Below are 25,412 nucleotides of genomic sequence, written 5' to 3' on the forward strand. Positions count from 1 at the left end.
CTCCACCATAATACCATGTAACTTAATTTAACTGCTTGTCTAGTTGATTTGATGCTTTTTATTGCTGCTTCTGCAGCCACTAAGACTGCTAACATTTAAAGAATTTGGCATATTTCAGCCTGAGTTCTTGTTGCACTATTCATTTAATATTCAACTAAATAAATCACTTATCTTGTTGTTTAACAGTTATTAAGTATTTTACACAATTATCAAATTTCTGGAAGTTTCCATAGATGAGTGCCTCTGAGTATTTAAGCAGTGCTATCAGTTCCTGAAAAAATTAAGAATACTGCAACTTTAAAAAATAATATACAGATTTGAATTTGTTACACACCTTTGGAGCCCATTATCTGAGCAATCTCACACTGAAACATTAATCCAAATCAAACTGTAACTTACACCGTATATAGGATAAAAAGAATATTACACAGGGGGAGGCTCATATTCAGCTGCTATCTAGTCTGTGTATATTTTTGTCTACACAAGGCTAGCACAACATCCCTCCCTCATAAATGATCTGCTAGATATGCTGAGGGCAGCTAGTATTTTACCACAGAGCTTTTAAAATTAACTGTGTTAGCTTCCTTTCATATACACATCAATTTATATCACAAAACGCTTATCCACAATGAAGTACTCAACAGAAGTTCTGCAACACAGAAGGGAGAGCGGGTGTTGTTTTAAACAATAGTAGCATTGATGTCAATCATCTCCCCGTGTGTAATAATCTCAGAAGAAGAATGGAAATCCAGCCCTGGGGTTTCTTACCTTAAATCTAAGCAACCACTTAATGCATAAATGGAGCAAATAAAAGAGGTAAGGAAAAAAAGCATTGAAAGGTTAGTTGGAACTTCAGGATATGAAGAGAAAGGAAAAAGAAAGAAAAAAGTTAAGCATTCGGCATTAACAAAATAATGTATCAGTAGATCATAGAAAGAGTGGTTAAAGCAGAATGTCATGAACAAAAGATCTTCAAGCTGAAACTTTTAATATACATTGACCACAAAGCCTTTAAATTATTACTTCAACATTCAAATGTTTGTACACTGTTTACTCAAGTTTTTACAGTGCTAACAAAAAGGCAGCTTCTTTCAAAATGTATCATGAGACCTAGATGGATTAACTTCAGAGATTAATTTATTTGAGCTGTCAAAGACTATCCTTATTAATGAGCCTGAGCTCATTGTTTACATGCATTAGCATGTTTACAAGTAGCTGAAATGGAAGCTTCTAACATATTAAGCTAATAAACGTTCTTTTCTAGAGAATGCTGTTGGTTAACTTGATGCCATGAGATACCTCTTGAACAAAGATCAAGAGCAAATCATTACATCTTGTTAAGACGTACAGCACACTCTGTGGATACTGCACCACAGATCCACATTTTCTGAAGTATAAATTAAGACATTAACCAACAGCAAAATCTTACTTTAAAGCCTAGGTGCTAGCTTTTTGACACTAAGTCCTGCATCTTACTGGAACAATATCATACATCATCTTTCTCCATAATAATTTCTTTTAAAATTACTTGTCTTTCCATTTGAATGATCTGTTTTCAGTTCAATTTATCTAAACATACCGTTAAATTTACTACGCTTTCTGCAACACTGGATGTTAAATATTCATGTAAATATTTAAATATTCAAATAAATATTTATTTAAATATTCTGATAAATAGTAGAGCATCCAGAGTGACTGATTTGTTTCATCCATTTAGGAGAGACCCTGCTCTATTAAAAACAAGCATAATCTGACTTACTAGAAAATCTCCTGTCTTTGAGTTTAAAGTTCTGTGGATCGATTAACCAATATGGCCTCTGCCTCATGCAGCGACACTGGAAAACCAAGTCCCCCTGTACTGGCCAGACTGGTCAGTTACACTGGAAGATCCATCAGCAGAGACCTCAGCAGGACTGCCTGGTAACTACAATGCCTTAATACACACCTCTCTGAAGGGATCACTTGTTTTTTTTCCCCATTCCCTTGATTAAAGAACTCTTTGGTGGGAACAATAGGTTGGAAGACTTTGTAACTTGGGAAACATTTGAAAAAAATTGAAAGCAAGTCTCTGTCACACAAAAGGTTCTTTAGATTTTTGCAGCATTGTAGCTTCAGGGAGGGAAGATGAGAAGGGACTGCTGGGATGATAGAGAGGCACTTGAATTCTCTCACATCTATTAAGAAACCATAGTATAGAGCAACCCTTCCTGAACATCGTCTCCATGATGCTTCAAATTTCTGAATGGAAGGAGTAAGATGCTCAAGGGTCTATACTACTACTCTCAGCATGGCATACTGAATTTCTTGGCCAAGGATCCTCCCTTTTATTCCTGTATTATTCTGTCCAGCTTGCCATCTTTCTCAGGGGTTACAATGAATGTCTGCTGCATCAAGCATTCTGCCTGTCCTGAAAATACATAATTCTGGGTCCAAGTACTGGAGCAGAAGCCCTTGAGCAGAAAAAGGACAACAAACACAAACTGAGGAACCCTGATGCTAACTGGAATTTTAATGCTGTTTATGCAACAACTCCTTCCGAATGCTCACTTGAAGGGAAAAGTATCCCAGCTCAAACAATAAAGAGCTATATATAGGCTAATTTAAAGCTTCCACATATTTTTATTTTTTTCTCTCTGTTCTACAGCCAGAGATCTAATAAACTAATCTGTAATAACTCATGCAGAACAAAAACAACAGGTTCATAAGCACCACCGGCCACTTTTTCCCCATCAACAAGAGAGCTGTTCTTTCTTCTGTCCTAAGCACACCATTAACCTGACTGGAACACATTTACAATCTTCAGGATAGCATGACCTCAAGTTCTCTGATTGTTGTTTCACAAGTGCACAATACTTCTTCATTTTCTAGATAAACCTAGTGCATTGTAAATAAAATTTAAATCTATCACAAGCATAACAAATGGATGTAAACACACACTCAAGTCATCATCCATTCGATGAACTATGTTCTTTCAAAAGAATGTAATTCATTGCATCTTAGTATGACTCTGCTACATTGAGGTAAGTGGGATACCAATTATAATGATTTAGAGCCAGTGCTAAATAAGACTGTGCTGCAGAGCAATTAAAAACTATTGTTTAATGAGTTCTAAAATTATCTCCCTAAACCAAAAAGTGATTATTAAAATATTAGGAACAGCAATCCTACAGGTTAATATGCTCCATCCACATCCAGAAGGACATCTGCTGACCTGCATAAATTCAAAATTGGCAGCAGATTTTAACACAAGACTGGTAATAATTTCCTGGTCAAAACTGTAGTTATTAAAGTTGGGTATGCTTTTTTGCTAGGCCTTTTTAAAATCTGTTCAGAGGTTGATTCTTTGGGTAAGAAATGGGGGGAAGGAGACTTTCTGTTAACAAACAGGATGTTGAAAAGACCTTAAGTAAAACTGCTTGGGAAAGGTAATTAAACTGTTCAGAATTTGAATTTTAAAAGTTAGGTTAAACAACCTACTGCCATTTAAATGGCCGTCCAAGCAGACAAATCAAATAGGACAACAGAGATAACCTAACCCAGTTAGAAGACAAGCAAAAGAAATGTGTACTTTGACTGGAAGAAGCATCTTTAACCCAACAGCTTTACAGATTTGTTAGTTTGTCTTGTAAAAATGACAAAAACTTTGTGTTGTTTACCTTCCATTTCCTGGAATTTTAATACTGTCAGTGTTCTCATTTCCGTACTTGTTTTCCTGGCAGCACAAGTTAACAATGAGCTCACACCTGCTAAGACTGTGCCTACAGTCAGGACGTGCTTTTAAAAATGCGTATCTAACACATATTACTGCTGCTGTATACATTGACCTAACAGCCGTAAGTTGTGTCCCAGTCGGATCTCTGCTCTGAAAATTCCTTCTTTTTTCCTAAACTTAAAAGGAAAAACCAGCTGGCTTTAAAGTTGGCAGTAATATTCCCATCCTGAAACCTCATATGGCACAAAAGTTGTAGAGAGCTCACTTTAACAAAGCACATCACTGAGTTTGTGTGTAACTGACCCTGGCAGAAGGAAGAAAAGGGAGCCCATAATACTTCTCATGCAAACCCTTCCTTGGCGTGAGCTTCAAAGTAAACCAGTGGCAATTACAGCTGGATCACACTTTGTGGTGCTAATTCAGGCAAAAAAGTGATGGTCATTAGCCCTTCAGTCCCCATGTATAACCCTGGCAACTGATCCAAACAATAATAGCAGCATCACACAAGTTATATTCAGAAGCATTTTAAAAGGTGAGACTCGCAGTCCCAATCAGAAATAAGATTCAGTGAGTTTGCAACATTTAGAAACACTGGGGCAAGAGAAGGGGAAGGGACAACTGGAAATAAGACAGGACTCCTCTCATGTTTATAGACACATTGTCCAGGCAAGGAGAAACTGGTATATTACCATGAAAAGAATCAGGTTATTTTGAAAATATACAAAGACAATGAATTTGCAGTTTGGCTGTTTTAACAGTATCACCTACCTTCACTCCATGTCCAATATCATCTAGAATTGTATAATCAATAGGTTTCCTGATGTAGCGAACTGGTCGCTCCAAGTTAGCTGGTGCAATGATTTTGTGAGTTCTTGAGGTGTTTTTGTTTGTAGTCAAGATACCAATTTCTCTTCTAGCAACTTTCTCTTTGTGAATGTCCACCGTCTACAAAAGACGCAGTGTATTTACTAACAGTGGTATGCATTGGAATACAGAGTCAGTATTTAAAAAGAAATTAAATCAGTTCTAATGTTTTGAAGATCTCTACACTGTACTAAACACATCACTACATATACTTGATTACATCATCTTCAATTTACTGCTGAATTTGCCACCTCTAAAGCCATGCTAATAGCTGGGAGTTCTTTGGGTTTTCTGTTACCCTCATTCTTTCAGTTTCACAAATTTCCTTCTCCTTTCCATTCTTAGTACTTCACAGCAGTTTACACACACTGTTTTATTAGAGTCCTTCACTTATCGTTTTTTATTTTACAACTGCTCTCTAAGCTTGTCTTTGACATAGGCTCCAACTAGATGAAGTGTAAGGATGCCCTCCCAAACCTTAATTTTAAGACCTGATAAACAAAACATAAGCAGGTTTTCTTACACTGTAAACGTTTGCTAAACTAGGACTGGTAATCGTATGATAGAATAAAATTTCACTCAGACAAATCAGGAAAGTATTTTGGTCATTACAACTCACTCATCACAAAGCAATTATTAGATTTTAGAAGGTGTTCCATACTAATTTATCCACAATAAAGCCAGAGGTTAAGCCCACTGCCTCCCCTTTGGATGCCTAGGGCCAACACTGGAAATCCCTCCCTTTATACGTTAAAATCAGTACCACAGAAAAATCCTGGGTGTAAGACAAAGTCCTGCTGAAAATTCACTGCCTAAAAACATGTACATGAATCTTGTTAGGTAACAAGAGTAAGAAAATGCTACCAAAAAGTCTACTTATCTCTTCCAGGAAAATATCATCTCTTAAATCATGGGGCATGGAGTTCCTTGCCTTACTTAAAACAAAAATAATTGGTTGTTCACAAAACAGCTTTCTTTAAAGGAAATTCGCTAAACTGTGAACAAACAGTTTTAGCTACAGGATAAAAAACAAAAGTAAGAAAACAGCCAGATTTCTAAACACTCACAGATTGCTTGTTACCACTCCAGTGATCATGAATGACACCAGAAACACTTTTCACAGTTTTGAACCTTTGAATTCTTTGTAGTAACTGGGGAACAGGTACAAATGAGAACTCATTTTCATAACAAACATTTTTGTCCATTTTATATTTCTGTGGGCAGGCACTGAGGCAGTGGGGTTGGTTACACTGTTTTACCCTTCTGTTCGTGCTACTGATAGCAAAACAAGTTAATGGAACCTGTGCTGTCTTGAACAATCATCACAACCTTTAAAATGGCAAAAAAAAAATTTTTTAGAAACCCCAACCAATCCCCAAACTACTTCCAAGAAGTTGTCTGTTTGCATTATTTCCAGAGCAGGATTTCCACCGATACCTGGGGCGTTACATGTGAGCTTACAATACTATTCTCAAGATTGCCTGGTATTTTCCAGCAACATATTTTCAAGACTTTGCAACTTCACTAAAATTAAGTGCTGACTACAGCTTTGCCATGTACCTTTCTGCCACCTGTGGTTCCACCTGCCTAGAACTGTAAGGTTTCCACTAAAGGTGCATAGCTATTTCTTAAAATAAAGCTACAGAAAAATAGATTTTTCAAGGTCAAAATGTATTGGCACACCTCTCTTTGAAAAGGTCCAGTTTGTTGAGCAATGATTTGAAATTTAATAGAGGTAGTTAAACTATCTGGGACACCCCCACAAAAACCCACCCAGATTTGGCCGACGGGTAAACTCTGCAGAAATTCACACTTCACACAAGTGTAACAGAAACACATATATTTCTGCAACTACTTAACAACTAAACCACCTTCCAATCAATTTGCCAAAGTCCTTTCTGAAGCTCCCTGAGATGACCAGGACTATACACCAACCCCCAATACAATAGAGCAGAGCAGATCAGATCTTCACAGCTCTTACAGTACTGTATTTATGGTACAAGCACAAGTGCAAACAGAGCACACCAACATTTTCCAGGCCAGAGTACCTAAAGTACACCATTCTGTATCAGGGTAAGATACAGGATTTTATCTTCCATCTCAGGCTTTTGTCCCTTCTCTGTGCCAGACCTTTTGCTTCTGCATCATAGGGAGTAGGAGGACACGTTCTGGAGAAGATGGCCTACAGACTCCTCACCTCACCTGCTGAGGACTCAGAGGATACAATGCTGTCTTAAGAAGCTGAAGACACGTGATGGCAACAGCTTGGGAGGACAGTCTCATGTCTGATACCACTGATGAATTCAATACCACTGCAGATTTTATCTGTGGTCTAGACATGTCACTGGAGAACTGCAGAGACACGACTCTGACTCTAGTATGTTCTTTGTCTCACAGGACCCCGATTCCATTTGCTAGAACGTTGAAAACTTCAGCTGCAACAGCAGCTGCACTTCAGCTATACTGGAATGTCAGAATCTTATGGGTCTGAATCTCGTCATTCAAAACCAGTTTCATGCCTTGGATACTGCACTCAGAGCCTTAATTTCAATCCACAAATCAAAAAGGAAGTTATTAATGCAGGGTTGCCAAGATGATTTCTCACTTTCTATTTCAAGTGCTAGAACTCTGCAACTTTGAATATGTTCCTTCGGTACATTCTTATGCAATTATCTGCTAATACAATGCGAGTACAGATATTTAATGCTCATGTTACTGTAGCGATGGTATCCTGGCACCGTGCAAAGCTGTTTCCGTGAATGAAAAGAGTGGGTTTTCAATAGGAGCCATGAGTACAACCAGTTTCCTTAAGGACTACGGTGATCATGAGGTATGACCACAGTAACAAACAATGAAGTGCATAAAACCTAATTAAAACCTGAAGCTCATCTGGTGGGATTTCTCTTGCATTATGATTCAGAACATCTCTTTTAACTTGCATAGCTATGGAATGACTAAGAGCATAAAAACTGCACCTAATTCTGGTCCATACACCTAAAAAGGTATTGAAAAGCATTTTGCTGGCAGTTTTCCAAACATTTCATTTTCTTGTTTAGTAGACTAGGGAAGTTGTGAGATCCTAATACACCTACAGAACAGCAGAAAGGAACACTGTAGTATTCCATTAGTAGAGGAACTAACAAAGATTAACCTGCTACTGAAGAAAATGAAAACATTTATCCTCAACATACAGATAATTATTACCTCCAGTACTAACATAAATGCCTTATCAAGGCAGGAGAATGCTACCAAAATGTTTATTAAGCAGTTTAGACTAAAGCTCTAATGAGAAGATTTTGGGGTTAGAGCTGGACTAACAAAATACCTGGCTTGAAAAGTCTGTTAGGAAAAGCAGATGGGATACACTGTGCCCTTCTGTAACTTCAAACCCTGTTTTCTAACAAGAAATTTTGGACTCTTGACAGCATTATTATGCTTTTAAAAATTTTTTTCACATAGGTCCATTAGCTTTGCCAAAAGCTTTTAAATGACAGTTTGTTAGAAGTTAGGCTCATTACTGTCCTCTTTCCATATGCTTTCCAAGATCCCTGCAATAGCCAAGGGACAGCTTAAGTGAAAAAGTAAGTATGATCCATTGCATTTTTTTCTATTAGGAATTTTCTGGCCATTTTGAAACATCAGGTTTTCATACTGAATTTAACAAAACCAGTCTCAAGTTCTGCAAATATTAAAACAAAAACACATGAAAATTTCTGGGAAAGTTAAAACTACTTGCAACTTCACTTAAAAGTCACTGAACTCATGAGTTTTGAGAAATATTCTCTTCTACCAGTAAATAAAATTTCTCAAAGTATTAAGTTAGCATTTAACTAACTTAAGTTAGTTTTGGCTGGGACAGTTAATTTTCTTCACAGTATGGGGCGATATTTTGGATTTGTGCTGTAAACAGAGCTGATAACTCCAGGATGTTTTAGTTACTGCTGAGCAGCGGTTGCACAGAGTCAAGGCCTTTTCTGCTCCCCATCCCACCCACCACTGGGTAGCCTGGGGTGCACAAGAAGTTGGGAAGGGACACAGCCGGGACAGCTGGCCCCGCTGACCCAAGGGACAATGCTCCCTACGGCCCCATGGTCAGCAACACCCGCCTGGGGGAGCCTGGGTGGGGGCTGCTGCCTGGGGCCTGCCTGGGCACCGCTCAGCTGCTGCTGAGCAATTGTCTGCATTTCCATCATTTCTTCTTGGGTTTTATTTCCCTCTTCATTGTTTTCATTCTCAGTAATTTTTATATTATTACCATCACTATCATTATTAAACTGTACTTATCTCAACCCACAAGTGTTCTCACTTTTACCCTTCTGATTTTCTACCCATAGCCTGGTGGGGGGGGTGAGTGAGCAGCCATGTGGTGCTTAGTTGCCAGCTGGGGTTAAACCACAACAGCATGTTGAAAGTCTGAACTGTAGTCAAATTTCTGGGATAAGAGTCTCCAGAAGCTTTCATTTCTTCCTCTTCTCAAAACATTCTAATTTAAATTTATCAATTAACTGTTGGTCTGTTAGTCTGGGCTTTTAAAATTCAGTTTCAAAAATCTTAGAAGAAAATGTTGCTCAGATATAGTATTGCTGGACTTTTATTTTTTATTAATCTTATTAATTTGATGCAACTCAAACTAATTGCAAATTACCTTGAAAACTGGAGTATTACTTTAAAATTAGTAACTGCATAATTTTGACACGTTAGAAATGTGACACTGTCTCAATTTATACACTAAAAATGAGATCATAATGCTATGAAAATGCTGAAAAGCTACTTGTTCCATAAACAGGTAAAATGCACTGTGCAACATTAACCTTGCAGTACCATTTTTTAAAGTGTTTTGCTATTCTTGTACCTTGCAAGAATAAGACAACCAGAAAAAGTCACAAACCTTTACTGACTTTTCAGTGGAAAGTCCAAGTGAACTTCCCGGCAGAGCCCAAGCAGCTCACACACTTTGCTACAGCCCAGCTAAGCAGCATCTGCTGCGTGCAGAGAATCCAAGCCTGCAGGCTATTCAACAACGCCTGTTCTCACAGCCAAGATCATGGAAGTCAATTCTGTAAGGGCAGGATGTAGCAGACCTCCCCACAACACAGTGCCACTGGAGAAAATTCATCACTACCACTCATTTTTGTGACGAGTGCTTGTTTATATAATTAGCAGCAGTTTCAAAAATGACCTTGCTAAGTAAGAGATTCTGTAACTAAACCTGAAAAAACATTTCTCATCATACAAATATTAAAACCTGAAAAATTGCCAGATTAATTTAAGGAATTTGGACGTTAGTAACATTTCACAGTGGCTGCTAACTTGAAGGCTCCAAGACAATTTTTTTAACAAGTATAAATATTTGTACATATGATCTGTATTTAAGATATAAATTCTTAGTCAAATATGAAACACTATCATCTAGTCCTGGACAAGGTTCAAGAAGGCAAGTAAGAATAGATTCATCAGCTTTCAGACCAAACCAAAGTAATTCTAATTTTTAAACCAATAGGATTTAATCACTTGTATAAAAATAGTTTCAATAGTAACAATTTCCTTATTCACGACCTATATATAATTTGAAAAAGCACAAATTATTATCAGCTTCCTTTTCAGCTCTTTGATTAAGTTGGCATTTAGAAGGAAACACAGAAAGGGATGTAAATTGGCGTTCTACCAATGAACAGAGAATCAGAGCATTTTATCTTACAAAGTTAATCACACCTCTCCCAATCTGAGCTGCTTGTACAAAACAAGCACTTTGGGAAAAGTTTTCATACCAAGCACCAAATGATTCTGCTCTCTTCTTTGAAGAATATGTGGAATCCCAAATCAGAATTAAAAGCGGGATTACATCCAGAGACCACAATTTGCATATAGTCTTCTAAACTTAAACACCAAGACCTACTGACCAAAGCATTAATGCAAAAATTAATTTACCATCTGTGGTCAGATGGTAATTACCAACCTCTTTTCTGTTCAATGTTACCGACTTCATTTCAAGTCAGGCTGACTGAAATCCTAATTTGGCAGTGAGGTATTACACCACAAAGCATTTTCAGTACTATTAGAAAAAGTTCACTAAACTTTACACCCAACATAAAGACCAAGGAAGGCTAATTTCAGGAGAAGTATAACCAAATTTCTTGAAAATAAATTAATTATTTACAGAGAAACTGTGTAAATTAATTTTTTTAAGAAAAATAGCCATGGAAATTAAGACAGATAACACAATAATCTACAACACTGGTATTATGGGAGAAAGCCATTTCCGAACACGTTAATTGAACTTAATAAAGTTCCTTGGATCAACACTTCATGTATGTAATACCCAAAATTCATTTACTGTCTGCTCCTCTGATATAACTTCTTCCATGAAGATTTGGGGAGCACCCTACATATGGATGATGCAGGCTCAAAAAACCCAAACAAACCACATAAAAATATACCCCAAAACAAACCAGATTTTCAGTTTTACAGCAATATTTTAAAAAAAAGACCATCACAGCTTTTTTGTAGTTGTTCAAGCTCAACCTATGAAATTTTGCAGATACATCTTCATTAGGTGTTGGGGTACTGCTAATTTAGTGCTCTATTTAAAATAACTAGCTGTATTGTATAAAGGTCAAAGACAATCTAACTTAGCCCTCAATCTGCACAAATGTCACCACCTCAGGAAGAAAAAAATTTTAAATGCTATGTCCCTTTCCACAAAAGCTACTTTACAGAAGGTGTGTGACAAAATGAATTTTCCATATTCATGAAATGCAAAATATACTGTCTTTTGCACCAGGCTCTCAAACAGCTGAAACGTGTGAGCTGGCACTAGCCTGTGAAGAAGCACATACACACACAGGCATATACACACACACAGAGCATATAGATACAGCACACAGACATAAACAGAGTAATTCACAACATTTTCTGGGGGGAAAAAATTAATCAACTTGTCCATGTAATGATTAACAAGGAGTATTTACCAGAAGAAATCAAACTTCCAGCTTATTTCTGATGCAGATCCATGAGACAACTGAGGCAATCTAATAGCGCAGCACTATCAAAAGAGGAAATCCTCCCCAGCCCTTTCTTTGTACTTGCCCTGAAATTCCTCTGACCCAATCAGAGCCAATTCAGCCCACTAAGCCAGCATAAAATTATTCACTTTTGCTGGTTCAAACCTCTACTAGCTTAATAACCCTTTCAGCATCAGCAAGTTAATAGATCAAATCCATCTACTTATTTCCTACCTTACACAGCCCCTACTTTCAAATGTTTTTCTAAATACCACAACATTCTTTATTTTCAAGATCAGGGATCAAGAAACCCTAGTAGCCAAAATGTATTCGTCAACTAAGACACAAAATATTCATTAAACAGACACAGAAAAACAGAAACTGCTGTATCATTGTTCCTAATTTCTCTTTTAATCCATCAGTGGCTGTTAAATCTACACTTTATCTATCATTCATTCTGAGCCTGTTCTGGCAGTCAGAATTCTCTCATCACTGTGGTGATTGAACCTGGGTTCCTAATTATAGTAGCTTAGTTTATCACTGCTCAGAAAAACTGCAAATAGTGGCAGGAGTTCTGCAGCCATACACAAATTGAAATATTAATTTTGGCTTTTGTTCCTGTCACTGCAAAGTACATTTTATTAAGAAAAGCCAGAAGCAAACTATTTTTGTCATCTATGCTGTTGTCATTAGATGCCAGTATTACAGCAACAGAAAAAGTAAAAAGATGACAAGTACTGTTTTCCACCATCCATTTTGTATTTCTTAACATAATATTCTCATTTTACCATTAGCAATTTTTTTGTGCTTTCCACTTATGCAGAATGACCCCCTCTCCAAACAATAAGCTGGCTGAGAATGCATTTAATCTGCTTTGGTACGTAAAACCCTCATACTAACACTGGTATAGAACCACCTGATGAGACCCGATCACAGAAATAATATGAGAAGAAATGTGTCCATGAAAAGCATCCTTTTGTTTTAAATTCTTCTTGTTCACAAGATGTCACTTAAAAAAGAGTTTTACTTCCTATGTAATATCAAAGGCAAAAGAAAAAGTCTCACTTGTGAAATATGGTTGATTGAAGATTCCATGCGTCGAAGCTGGGATGCCTGGATATCCAGCATTTGGAGAACATTGTTGGCCAAAGTGTTGATCAGATAGGCTACGCTTGCTAATGACTGGGTTGTGTAGGCTTTGGTTTCTTCCAGGGCTCGCTGCTTATCTGCTGACTGAGAAACAGAAAGGAAAGGTTTATTAGAACAAAGTCTTTCACGAAAAGATTCATGGAATGAACTTTTTGCCTGTCTTTATAGACAAAGAATTATACAAGTCAAACTAATTCTAAATGAAAGTAACTATTTTTCCTCCTTTCCATTCTTTCCACAAAAGATACTACCTTTGTATTTAAGAGTTTCTATACTTTCTAAAAAGAACTAAGCTCCTTTCTTGAAATATACACAGTTTTTCTTGAAAAAAGTCCAACTTCTTATTCAGTATTTCAGCAATTAACTTGAAAAGTACTCTGAGACACCTATTACTTATTTCTCCTAGACTTTATATGATTTACAACTGTTTCAGTTTTTCTAAACTTGGTACTTCATTTATAACTCCTCACAGCCTGCAAGGAGCTGCCAAACACCACATTCCTCATCTCTCCCAATCATTTAGACCTCATTCTTATCACAAATGGTCATTCACAGTGAATGAACTATAATTATTCCCTTAAGATGGTAGCTGAATAAAATGTGAATCATTTTTTGAAAAAGTCCATGTTTTCTTCTTAAACATATTTTGTATTTTTTCACATTGTCAACACTTTCTTCTATGAAAAATTAAAACGAGCCATTTTTCTAGTAGTAGAGCACCTAAAAGTATTCAGGCTATCAATAGACAAGACATCCCTTAGAAGTTCAAAAACATACATACATTTCAAACAACATTAAAAATAATAAGCTAAGAATCTAATTGTTAGGGTTCTGTGCTTCTCCTTGAACAATAGTTAGTATCACTAAGATCTAATTCAGTACAAAGAAGACTGATTAAAGCACTGGTAAAACATACAACTAAGATGCTAAGAAACTTTCCATTTTCCAAGGCTCAGTATACACTGAGCTTCACTTCTAGGTGATCTTTAGCCATCTCAAAGGCTGATGGTGCTGTTTCTAAAGCAGCGGTTCATAAATGTTCTCTACTCCCACCTGTCATTATAATACTGTATTTCATTGTTTCCTTTGCTTTTTATATTATCCACATAGGCTGGATATCAAGATTCGAGAAATGTGCTGCTATTAAGGAGGGAATATAAAGTCATTCTGTATCTTTCAGCACAAGCCAAATCTACCGTCCATTCTGTAATACATACTTGGAGAAACACAGAAAGTAAGCGTATCTGTATTTCAGGAAAACAATTCTTACAGCTCAGGATGTTTCCCAAGACCTTGTAGTAAGATTCTTAAAAGAAGATTGCTAGCTTTCAAGGGAAAAAAATTTCTCACACATGTAAACACAGGCACAGGACTTCAATTAAATGCTCACATGAAAGATGTTCAATACTTTTGCTTTCCTGGCAATCTCCAGTGTCCATAAACAACACTGGTAACTTAGCTGGCCAGTTAGCAGGCTACACTGGTACCAGTTCCTCATCTGCTAGGAAGGAGGACAGCAGCAACTGCTGTTTATCCAAGAGCTGCCTCGACGGGGCAGGAAGGAGGAATGATGCAGGAGGTGAGCGTCCCCACTGTGTTTCTCTCCCATGCAGAAGACAAAACAAGACCAACAGAAGACGGAAATGAAAATTTTAGGAGATAGCTTCTCAGGGCACAGTGTGTTGGTATTCTCCAAGAGTGCACACTTATAAAAGCTGCCTTACACTCAGCTATACAGAAGTTAGAAAAATGCTATCCCCAGACCTCATTCAAGAACTCGTGACTTTCAACCGAGTAGAATGTCTTGCACATAAAAGAGCTCGAAACTCAGCTTAAGGATTCACAAATGAAGGAATACCAAGCTCTTTACCTTTATTCTCACATTGTTGGCTTGTAAATGCACTTTCTCCTTCCCCTCTCCCTACTCATATTCCCAGCTCAGCCTGCACACTCCCCTGCAGCAGGCACACTCCACAGCCATTCAAACCATTTCTCAATGGCAATAATAAAAGTGACCAGAAGCTCTGGCTGTTTTGCTCTGCAGCTGCTGCCAATCTATTTATAGAAGCAAAAAATGCTGATTTCCATTAGTCCACTGTACATCCAGAGAAGCTGAGTATAATGCAGCAAACTTTCATTAATAGACAAAGTGTTTGAGAACAAAAGGAAAACTATCTGCAATTTTAAATATTATGAACCTCTGCTATGGGTTTTCTGCCTAAAGAAGCACGAATATGAATCCATGTTCAGAGCTAGTCCTTCCAGGGATGTAACCTAACAGCCAAATTCAAGTCACCCCCAGTTCAAAGCAATAAGGAGCTGAGTTCTCAATGTTCAAACGCATTAAAGATCCCCTTAAAACAATCCTATAAACTCCTTTGGAACTGTTATTAGCAAAAAACCCCGTTCGATTGAGGTGTCTAATTTGTGGATTTAGCTGATAACTTAACAACTGTGATTTGCTCTACATGCCTTTTTACAGAACCTGAAATTCTCTGAGGCAAACTCCACTCACGTTTGGCACAGCAAAATTGGAGTTTGAACTTTCTTCCTGTGAAGAATCTGTCCAAATTAAAATGATTATTTGAACCTACTACTATCAAGCCATCTCAAAAGAACAAAAAATAATTAGCAACAGCATTTTAAAACAATCATGTTTACCCTGAAAGCTTTCAAGAGATGAAAACTTGAATGATTCACAGCAATAGGAAAAACTCTAAAATACTTACAGAAAAATCTTAAGTTCCCCTGTGGAAATGTAACAATAAATGTTAGTTAAAATTTAACTTGAAATGGTAAGTTGTGTTTAGCATGAAATCCATCTTTTAATTTGATAAGTAGATTGCCAGAGATGGTGTCTTATCATATGCTCCTATGTAACAAGATGCCTATTTACACTCCACACAGACACCAAATTATATTGCTTGCAAATGCTGCTGTGCTCACTGATACTGAGTATGTAACTATGTAAATAAAGAGATTTCTGCTAATAAGATAATGGTTTCAAGTTATCAGTAAACAAAATTCAAACATAATCCTCAGCATCTAAGATCTCACACTCTGATCTTCCTAACACCAAAATACCAGCCAGTATGATTCCTATCAGAATGTAAGGCAGACAGAAAGTTATTTCAATATCCATACCTACCAAAATTCTCTAGCGAAAAGAAAAAAAAAATCTCAAACTGATAAGACACCCTACAATAGTTTCAGTAACCTATGGAATATTGTTTCTGTGTAGAATATTGGAAACAAGAGAAGCATGTTCTGCTATGCTCATTATAACAAAAAGACTTGTTCCTGTAGATACTTCAGCATATTAACCAGAGTCCTTGAAGCCCTTCATCCCTCAGAAACATTGTGTTCAGCATGATCAAGCACTGGTAGCAAGTGTTTTCAGTGCCTGGACCTAAATTAAACGCCATGAAATAGAACTTTTAAGTATCTCTCCATTTCAGTTTTTAAGTCTCTTTAGCACTCACACACATAAAATTATACGTGTCTATGAAAAAAAAACAGGCTCATAACATCTATTCACACACAACTCTTAGGAAAGCAATGCTTTCAACTATTAGATCAGTTTGATCTGTATTTTTTAAAGGATAACAAATTTAAGAAATCAGAGCTACTGTTTGACAAATAAGACTACTGCAACACTGCCAACATAGGGATCCTCTCATTCCTAGACCTAACATACCCGTTCCATCATGATAGCACTGTCTATGTAGAGCTGCATGGCAGACTGAGTACCTGACCTAGTTTATAAAAATCTTCAGAAACAAATGGTTGTTTTAAACTCCAGTCACTTCTGTTATCTTCCCTGCCATGCAAAATTGCAAACACTATCCCTAGCAAAATCATGTAGATGCCACAAAGAAAAATCAAATCAACTCAGTGAATTATAATCTGAGCAACTGTCATATTATGGAGACTGAGGACAGTAGATGTCCCCAATACCAAGTGCACACTCCATCTGCTGTAGCGAATTAGACCAGGAGGCAAGTGCCAAATGAAAATTATCTGATCCATAAACCAAATTTTAAGTTTTGCCTCATCCAAACCACTGCATAGCCAGAGAAACACAAGGAAGGATACAATCAAGAATAAAGAGGGAAGAACTATCCACAGTTGTTGAGCTTGCTAGAAAAGGAACAAGTGCTGCAACATCACTGCAGTTTTTCCAGCCCTCCGCTACATATAGTTTTTCTTCACCCAAACTGTGCAGTGTACCCCATTTCCCTTAATATTTTTCCATTAACTGTGTTAAGAATGCTGCTGTGTCTCCACCTCTCAAACTTCTAGCTTTGACTTCTCACACAATGTTAAAATACTTGAGTATCACAGCTGGATCATCTTCACAGCCTTAAATAGAAATGCTGAGATCATGTCTTCTGTGCCCATGTTATGGGATTTCCAGGCAACAGCTTAGCATTTATTCTGTTTATCATTTTTCTCCACATAATGCACACGTCAGGTGGCCCATGTGAGTCACAAGGCAGCATCCTTTTCTCCTGCTCTCAGCAGTAAGAGCACCATTTTAACACACCACAGAGAGCTCATCTGATGCTCCTGGCCAGCCACATATGGAGTGGGGATGGAGTCAGCTACTACTGGGAGATGCTCCATCTGCTGCAACAGGAAGTGGTGCCCCCCCATGCACCTGGACACAGCAGTAGCCTTGGCTCTGCCCAGCTCTCCTCCCCTGAAGAGTGTTTTCCATTTGTGAGAAGCACCCAGTACTGAAACAGTTATTTTGTCTCCACCAGAAAACAAAACAAGCTATCAACTATATGGAAATGTTTCACAGGATGAATCCAGTCTGAGAGCTACAGCATAGACTACAGTGACTATGCAAACTGGGGCTTTTAAATAACACAAGATCAAAGTCATTCAAGTCAGCTACAAATGCACAGACTTCACAGTCAGTCAGAAAAGGGATGTATTACATACACAAGGCAATAGTGTGTGCTTGCTTTCAGACAGTGGAGAATTATTAACAGTTTCCACTTCCACATGCCAGTCCACAATGGGTACTAAATCTAACAGCTCAGGAATGATCAAAAATGTTCACCTGAAAATACGTCTCATTTTTTATTCGATTGTATAAACCAAATTGCTAGCATTAGAACTGATGTGGAATTCAACCTGCAGTAAATGTAAAGATGACTTTTCATGCCAGGATGCAGAGCCCAGGCATCACTTTTTCTTCCCACTCTGAAAGTTCCATTTACACTGCACAATTACATTACCAGTTTTGAATAAAAAATAGCCGGGGCTGCTGACTATATAAAATATCCTTTCACTTTAGGAATTAAAAGTCTCAATGTTTATTCTCCTGCCTAGGGAAACACAAACTTTTATATTTATACAAGCAATAAAAAAACAGATTATAAAGAAGAAAAAAATATGGAATGGAGAGTATGGGGCAGATGAGAAACTAAAACAGGCAGTAAGGTATCCAAAATCACAAAATTATTTGGTCATATAATTGGCAAAAGGAATTCTTACATGCATATAGAGCATAAAATGCAGGGCTAGAAAGAAATCAAGAATTTAAGGCATTCTCCCATCCAAAGAGTGATCAGCCAAATCCTAGTGATACAGTCTGTTATGCCACTGTTGAGAACTTGAATAATTTTGTATGGAAAAGCAGCTACTAACGGATGGAGAAATTCTACAAAGAAACAAATTATGGGAGGCAACATGAGCCCTACATTAAGATTGACAAAACATCAACCCAACTAGATAAAACTAGATAAAAGAAGAAATGCTACCAAATGTTCAAAATGCTACCAATGCTACCAAATTAGAATGAAAGACTTCAAAAATAGCAACATGTTAAAAAAGAAAAATACATTTCTCATTAATTGGAAAGAGCTAATAAAGGCAGGTCTGAAAGTGGTGCGTGAAAGGAAGCATTAAAAGGAAGAAAGCGTTACTGGCAGTTTAGCTGGTTATTGTAGCTAGGTTTCATTTATGCTACAGTTGTAAAAAAAGAAAAAAAAATTGTTATTTATCCACTAGCCATCATAACTTGGCAGTTCAAAGTTTTGCAGCCGGGCTAACAAGACTTATACAAATTCTATTGGATGAGCCAAAAGTCTGGACCAGTAAGTTCAGAAAGAAACTGTTTCTTATTGCAAAACATTGATACAAGTTGTTGCCTTTAATATCAACATGACTACAATAAAAAATTCTTCCAAGATTAATACTTAAGGTTGAATTGAAAGGGGGGGGAGACGAAAAAATAGGGTTTTTCATTCCTGACGCTACTGTCATTCATATCTTTTGAGTAAAGAGAGTTCTGAATGGAAAAAAATCTCAATTCATACTCAAATCAACTCTTCAATGTGCAGTGCATTTATGCAGTAAAATTTAGACATCAAAGGGGAAGCTGAGGTTGAGGAGTTTGACACCAGACTAACTACACAAGAAGTATATCCAGAATATACTAATCAATTCCCCAGCATACAGAGCATCTCTTGCTATTGTTCAAAACAGTACTCTTCAGTGAAACAAACTCATATTTAATGTATGTGATGAAAAAGTAAAAGTTTGAAAATGAGACCAAAGATTAGTGACCTTTAATCAATATAACAGTTGTTTCTTTTGATTACTGTTAACAGAAACCCAAGCTGGCATTTGTCTTACAACCAGCTAGCAAACCCCCCAGGTTTCTGCTGAGGTTGCATCAGCTTCAAGAAGCCTCAAGAACAAAGGCTGCATGCTAGAGTTCAACAAGCTTGCATTATTCAGTACAAAATGTGCCCAACTGTGATACTGACAAAGCACACTTCAGTTTTCCTGTGAAAAATAGATTAAGCTCTTATATCATCCTTTTCATTTTAATTGTTGCTGAATTCCTTGAAGATACTGAAAGCCTCATACATAATTAAGTATTTTACACACTTTTATTCAACTGCACAGATGGCATTTGCTCAGCCCATCCAAGTGCTTTCTGAGGTCCTTCCGTGAACTACAAAAAATGATTGAGAAGAAAACTGAGCATCATTAGTCCAATAATTAAGTCAAAATCATGCCAAAAACTTACATAACTGTCAGTGAAAAATACAGTCGTTTTCTGTTTTAACAAACTGGCTCATTAAATACTTGCTAAAGAATATCCCTTGCTCCTCTTTGACTACCGGAACTGCTCATTCCCAGGATGAAAAACATGTACCCTCCAATTCCTAAGGAGCTGGTCTGTAACACACAGGAGAAACAGGCACAAAAAAGCAGAAGCAATCACTGACATGTTAGAACAGAAGCAAATGAGCTCTCCCAGAGTTTCAGCAAAAAATTAAGGGCCATAGAGCTCTAAGGCACTTACTCTGTGGCACCAGAAAAACCCAAATTTCCCTTTCAGATGCAGAACAATCCATGTGTTCTATTAGTACACAGAAAAACAGGGAAACTCGGTCTACCTGTTCTTTAATATAACCAAAATTGCACAGTATCTAGAGTTGGGAGTAGAATTTTTTTGTTTCTGTTAATTGTAATAGCATCATCTCTACACTGCTCATCTCCATGTGCAAATATCTTTCTCTATGTAATTGCTTATTCATGGTTATATAATGAATATATATATAATTATTTCTGCTCTTATTTTAGGAGGACAAAAGGTTAGTTTCATCGCTTGATTACCCTACTCAATGGTATACACCTTTGTTAAAATTAAGGAGAGCTCATAGTCATTGCCCATTTACATGTGCTCATCACCCTGAACATTATGAATTAATCAAATGTTAGGCAACATAAGCAAACAACATCTGGCATACAAATGGAAAACACTTCTTCACACATACCCTACCACAAACCCACTCATAAGTTCTCTGACAGCTTTCTATTATTCTGCATTCAAAAGAAAACATGAGCAGCAACATACACTGAGACCATGAACAGGGAAAGCAATAAGGTTAATGAGACTGGTAATTTGGCCTACAAATAAGTAGAAATGATAGCTCTAGAGTTTGGGGATAGAATATTTTTACTTCACAATAATTTTAGCATGACCTTATGTGAACAGGTAACTATAATTAAAGTAATCTGCTTGAAAATTCTGTCACATCTGTGAAGAAAGGAGCACCACATGTTAAGTCTCCTAATGACACAACTCATTTTTTATTAATGAACTCCTCTCAGAAGTGACAAGACTCAGTATAAGAATCAGCACTGAATGATACTTCAGTTGTGGGTGGACCATCCAGGCACAGACAGAGGTTAGTCAGGTCCCTAAACCAACCCAGCATATCAATATCTGTCAAGATGAAAGGTAAGTGCTTTCTCCACAACTGTATCCAAAGGTTCTACTTAACATCTACATGAAAGCAATTAACTTTCTGTTCACACTAAGTGCATTTAAAATTTAAACACCTTTAAATGTGAATTTACTGAAGTAAACTCTTCTCATTACAACCGATAATGGGATTAGGACTATTCTCACAGCACTGTGAATTCTGTATGTCCTACATCTGGTAAAACACATCATCTTTTGATCAACCATCACACAGTAATCAACAAAGCTGTATAAGGAACACTGGCATTTAGGCCAAACAATCATTACAGAAGATACTGGGTTTAGAATTAGGAATGCATCAAAACTATCACTAGATTTTATAATTTGAACAACACTCAAAGACCAAGTACTAAATGTGATATTTTCAAAAGTAATTTCCAAATGCAAGGTTAATTGTATTCATCTTATTACACTAATATTAATATCATATAAATAAAGTTATTCCCATTTTAAATAAATTATTTAAAATTATAATTTATCTTTATTTATCCACATACTAATAGCAAGCATGCTAGCTAAAGAATACACTCTTAGTATTCATACTCCAGCAAAGCCTTTGACATCAAGTCATTCTTTTTCCAAATTACTAAAAAACGGTAATGATTCACTAAATGTCACCAGAACTTCTTGATTACAAGTGTGAGTGCCTAATTTTTAAGCTATCTGAAACTCAGTATCAATAATCTGATGCAGTCTCTACAAGGTCATTTGCATTAAATTGCAGTCTTTTGTTTTCACTGCCATAAATTAATTTGATATTTTCAGTTCTCTGCTGAGCCTCAAAATGTAGGTTTGATTAACAGCTAGGAAAGCTACCTTTCAAAGAAATACACACAGAACCTAACCTCCTAAAAGGAAAAGCCACTTTTTAAAACACATACTGCATTCAAGGCCGCCAATGAGGGTAAAACTAGCTCACTGGTTTGAAATTTGTGACAACAGTATCAGTCTAAGTACCCAAGAGAAAAACAAAGCGAATGGGAGCTGTGGACAGGCATAGCTTCCCTGACACCTGATCACTTGCACCACTGTTTTCATGCTGCCTGCATCACTGCAAATCTGTCACCTGTTTCCCTTAACCATCACCAGAATCAAACTTTGTATTTGTTTCCATACATTCACAAGCACAGCAGACCAGCTTTCACACACAAATGTCCTGCTCTCATCAGACCTTGCAGTTTCCTGTTCCTTGAGAGTAGAGCCAAAGTCCTGTTTATGGAAAAATAATAGGGCAAGATGTATTCACACATACCTACTAGACAAGGTTATAAAAAACTTCAACACATCAGTAACATAGTTTAAAATGATGCATCACAAATTGTGTCACAAGAACAGCACACTAGCATCCAAATGCATTTACATCTACAATACAGTCAATATGTAGTTATATTAATAGTTATTCATCACTGCTGCACAGCATCAGACTTCGCTGTTGCTCAAGAGGAAGCAGCAGTGAAGGAAACCTACTTCCCTTGTGCTTTTAAGACTCCCTGCTCATTCTGTGAAACCAGTGGAGATTTCACCTTACTCTGGTAGCTCTTCTGCAATAACACAGCTGAGAGAAGTGGGTTGTTTTCTAGTTCCTGCAACAACATAATTATTGTTGGAGTTCCAGATACAAGGGCAATTTTGGCTTTAATAGCAGCACAAAATCAACATATTTGTGGCCATAAGAGGCTAGGCCAATACAAATGTACTGAATGAAGAACCTCAGAAACAGCAAAAATCCACAGGCTTAACTCTATTATCTCATGTATCTGCTGTTCTACAACCCTTCATTCACCAAGGATGCTTTAGTGTGCAGAGGTTTCACTGAGTTTACAAGTCAAAATCATTGATGAACTTGAATTTAATTTTACACCTACTTAATAAAAATAAAGCAAGTTGTAGCATTTGCAAAAATTGTTTCATATGCAAAGTGGCTTTCTCAAGTAAAAACTATAATCATATAGTAATTACATTCTGCTGTACAAAAAATGCTACTTGCACAAATTGTTTTCCCCATTATCAATATCAGATGAACAGACTTATCTCTCTCTCTTGAAATCTGACAAAATCTACCATTTCTAAGAAAGGATGTCTACTTCAGCTTTAAAAAATATTATCTAGTCACATGGGCTTATGTAACAACTGAGCTATTTCCCAATTTTTCTAGTTTTTTCCTTCCACTATAAATTTTCAATTCAATTCATTACAAAGCAGTGACTGAGGTCAACTAGTAGCTTTGATTTAGAATCACAGGCAGAGTGATCTTGGGCAGCAGAAGCAGATTCTGTTTCCAAGTGTCCAGGGTCAGACATCACAAGCTCATAGCAAGGAAAGCTAAGTAGGACACACAGCCATATCCTCCACCATCACAGCTTAGAACCTGATGTACCCCTGTGAGCAGTCAGATGCAGGATACTTGGAATTGCCAGGGTGTGACTGCAGCATATCCGGGTAAGATATACACCCTATTCAGCCAATAGCTCCCAAAAGAGAGGCTGGCAGGTGGGGAGATAACACCCACATCAGTTACCACAGCAACACGGAGCTCCGCAGCACCGTCCCATTTCCTTAGGCACCCAAAAAGAGTGAGGTAGCTCAAGGAACACAAGCTGCTGGAAAGCCTTTCCTGCCTGTCCACGACAAATACAGGCCTGTTATCCTCAGAATTCTTCCTACATCATCAACCTAACACAAGTCTTTCAATTGCTATCCACTTTCTCTACTTCCTCACATGAGCGAGCCCCAAAATTTCATCGCACTAGAAGTTATACTTTAAATTAACTGCCTTTGGTAACTATGGCTAAAAAAAGCTTGAAGAGAAGTAAAGAGGCATAGCAACCAGGTAACAGGAGTATGCCTTTCAAGGACAATAGATAGAGGGCTTAAACTAACTGGGGGCAGGAATTTGCATAGTCACTCTTCCTTTTCTAGGAAAAAAAGACACTTGGATTACACAGATTCCTTCACACTGATCAGTCAGCCCTAAATTTGAAATTACGCTTACTTGGCACTTTTTAAAGCTGCTGTCAATTCAGACATAATGAAAGAAACGAACTGTCTTCAGATCCGTGCCCACAATCTGACAGAAGAGAAAAAAAACAAAAAATATTTTATTTTATATGAAAAACTAAAGATCAAAATAAGAAATGTTCACACAACAGCTGCAATATACAATATTCCTCTAGGAGGCAAAAGAACCGTTGGAAGCATACCTCAAAACCTAGAGATTTATGCTCAAATTAGCAGAGCCTGGGGGAGCTGCAGCAGCAGTTGATCACTCTATAGCACAGAACCAAAGAATCAGAAGGGGTTTCCCTCATTCCTCCATGAAAGGTTGCCCAGTCTGTCCCTCTTTCTTTTTTACATTAGAACAAACAGGACAGCTGCCCTTGCCTACTGCAGAGCTACTTAAAGGCCCAAGTCTCTGACCCCTGCAATGCTACACACGTGCCAGAGTCCCATCACCACAAATGCGCATTTGCACCCCGTTATGTGACCAGACACCAACATATTCTGGTCTGACTCTGAAAAATCCCAACAGTCCGCACAACTCAAAAGGCCTTTTTCCTTGCTGTCACTGTAAAGGCTTGCCAGAAAGAGGGCAGAAGCAAGCAACGACAGGTTGATTTGTTCTTGATATCCATGCTCATCTTGCTGAAAGCCGCCCTCTGTTGTACAGTCCACGTGCTGAAGGTGGTGGTAACACTCAATGATACCCAGTCATAACTGAACCCAGGATGGAGATTACCTAAATGAACTATCATGATTTTAAAAAGTGAAAGAAAGTTAGTGAAAGTTCACTCTGAAATGTGAAAATCAAAACCAGTGTCTTCTTATTAAGTAGATTTGTTCCCTATATGACCTGAGAGAAGCATCTGCTCATTTTTCTGGCAAAGAATGTTTTTACAACCTTTTTCTCCTGTTACCATAGCACTGGACAAAACACAATACTGGCAGAGTGAGAATGGGATTCTGGCCTCTTATGCAGAGACAGTCAACCCCAGATCTCTGTTCAGCACTTATTAGAGAACATTTTAGAAATATAAAAGTCATCTCCTTAAGTGAGGAGTCCCAATCTAATTCCCAAGGGTAAACTGCTAGAAATAAAGATTTTTCAGAACACTTTGCGTTCATGTTTGTAAGAGAGTTGTCAATGAATAAGAAATCATAAGGTTACAGGAGGTTTTTCATTTCAACTAGACTCAAACTTTGGTATGCTGCTACAATTTAAGAATCTCAGAAAATAAGCAGAAAAAACCCTTTTCTGCAGGCACTGTAACTAGCAATTATTCTTTTTCCCAGTTTAACAAGCAGTTTTGGCCCATTTACTTTGAAATTATAAGTAAACCTTCTGTCAATTGCTATGTAGCTCAAGAACAGCAAGCCAAGTTGCTATATTCAA

The 25,412-nt window shown here is 37.4% G+C and overlaps 1 protein-coding gene across 18 annotated transcripts in view; it reads right to left on the reverse strand.

Moving 5' to 3' along the window:
- ABI2 (abl interactor 2) overlaps window positions 1-25,412 on the reverse strand; it is a 66,766-nt gene that overhangs the window by 26,970 nt on the left and 14,384 nt on the right. For 7 of the 18 annotated variants that reach the window (XM_048309296.1, XM_048309293.1, XM_048309290.1 and 4 more), the window contains exons 2-4: window positions 12,643-12,810; window positions 4,481-4,657; window positions 769-786 (exon numbers count right to left, since the gene is read on the reverse strand). In XM_048309296.1, coding sequence (XP_048165253.1) covers window positions 769-786; window positions 4,481-4,657; window positions 12,643-12,810 — 363 coding nt within the window. The remainder of the gene's footprint in view (window positions 1-768; window positions 787-4,480; window positions 4,658-12,642; window positions 12,811-25,412) is intronic. The other 11 variants (XM_048309302.1, XM_048309299.1, XM_048309301.1 and 8 more) reach the window with 2 other exon arrangements.

This window comes from Corvus hawaiiensis, chromosome 7, assembly GCF_020740725.1.
Source record: "Corvus hawaiiensis isolate bCorHaw1 chromosome 7, bCorHaw1.pri.cur, whole genome shotgun sequence".
NCBI classification, from domain to species: Eukaryota; Metazoa; Chordata; class Aves; order Passeriformes; family Corvidae; genus Corvus; species Corvus hawaiiensis.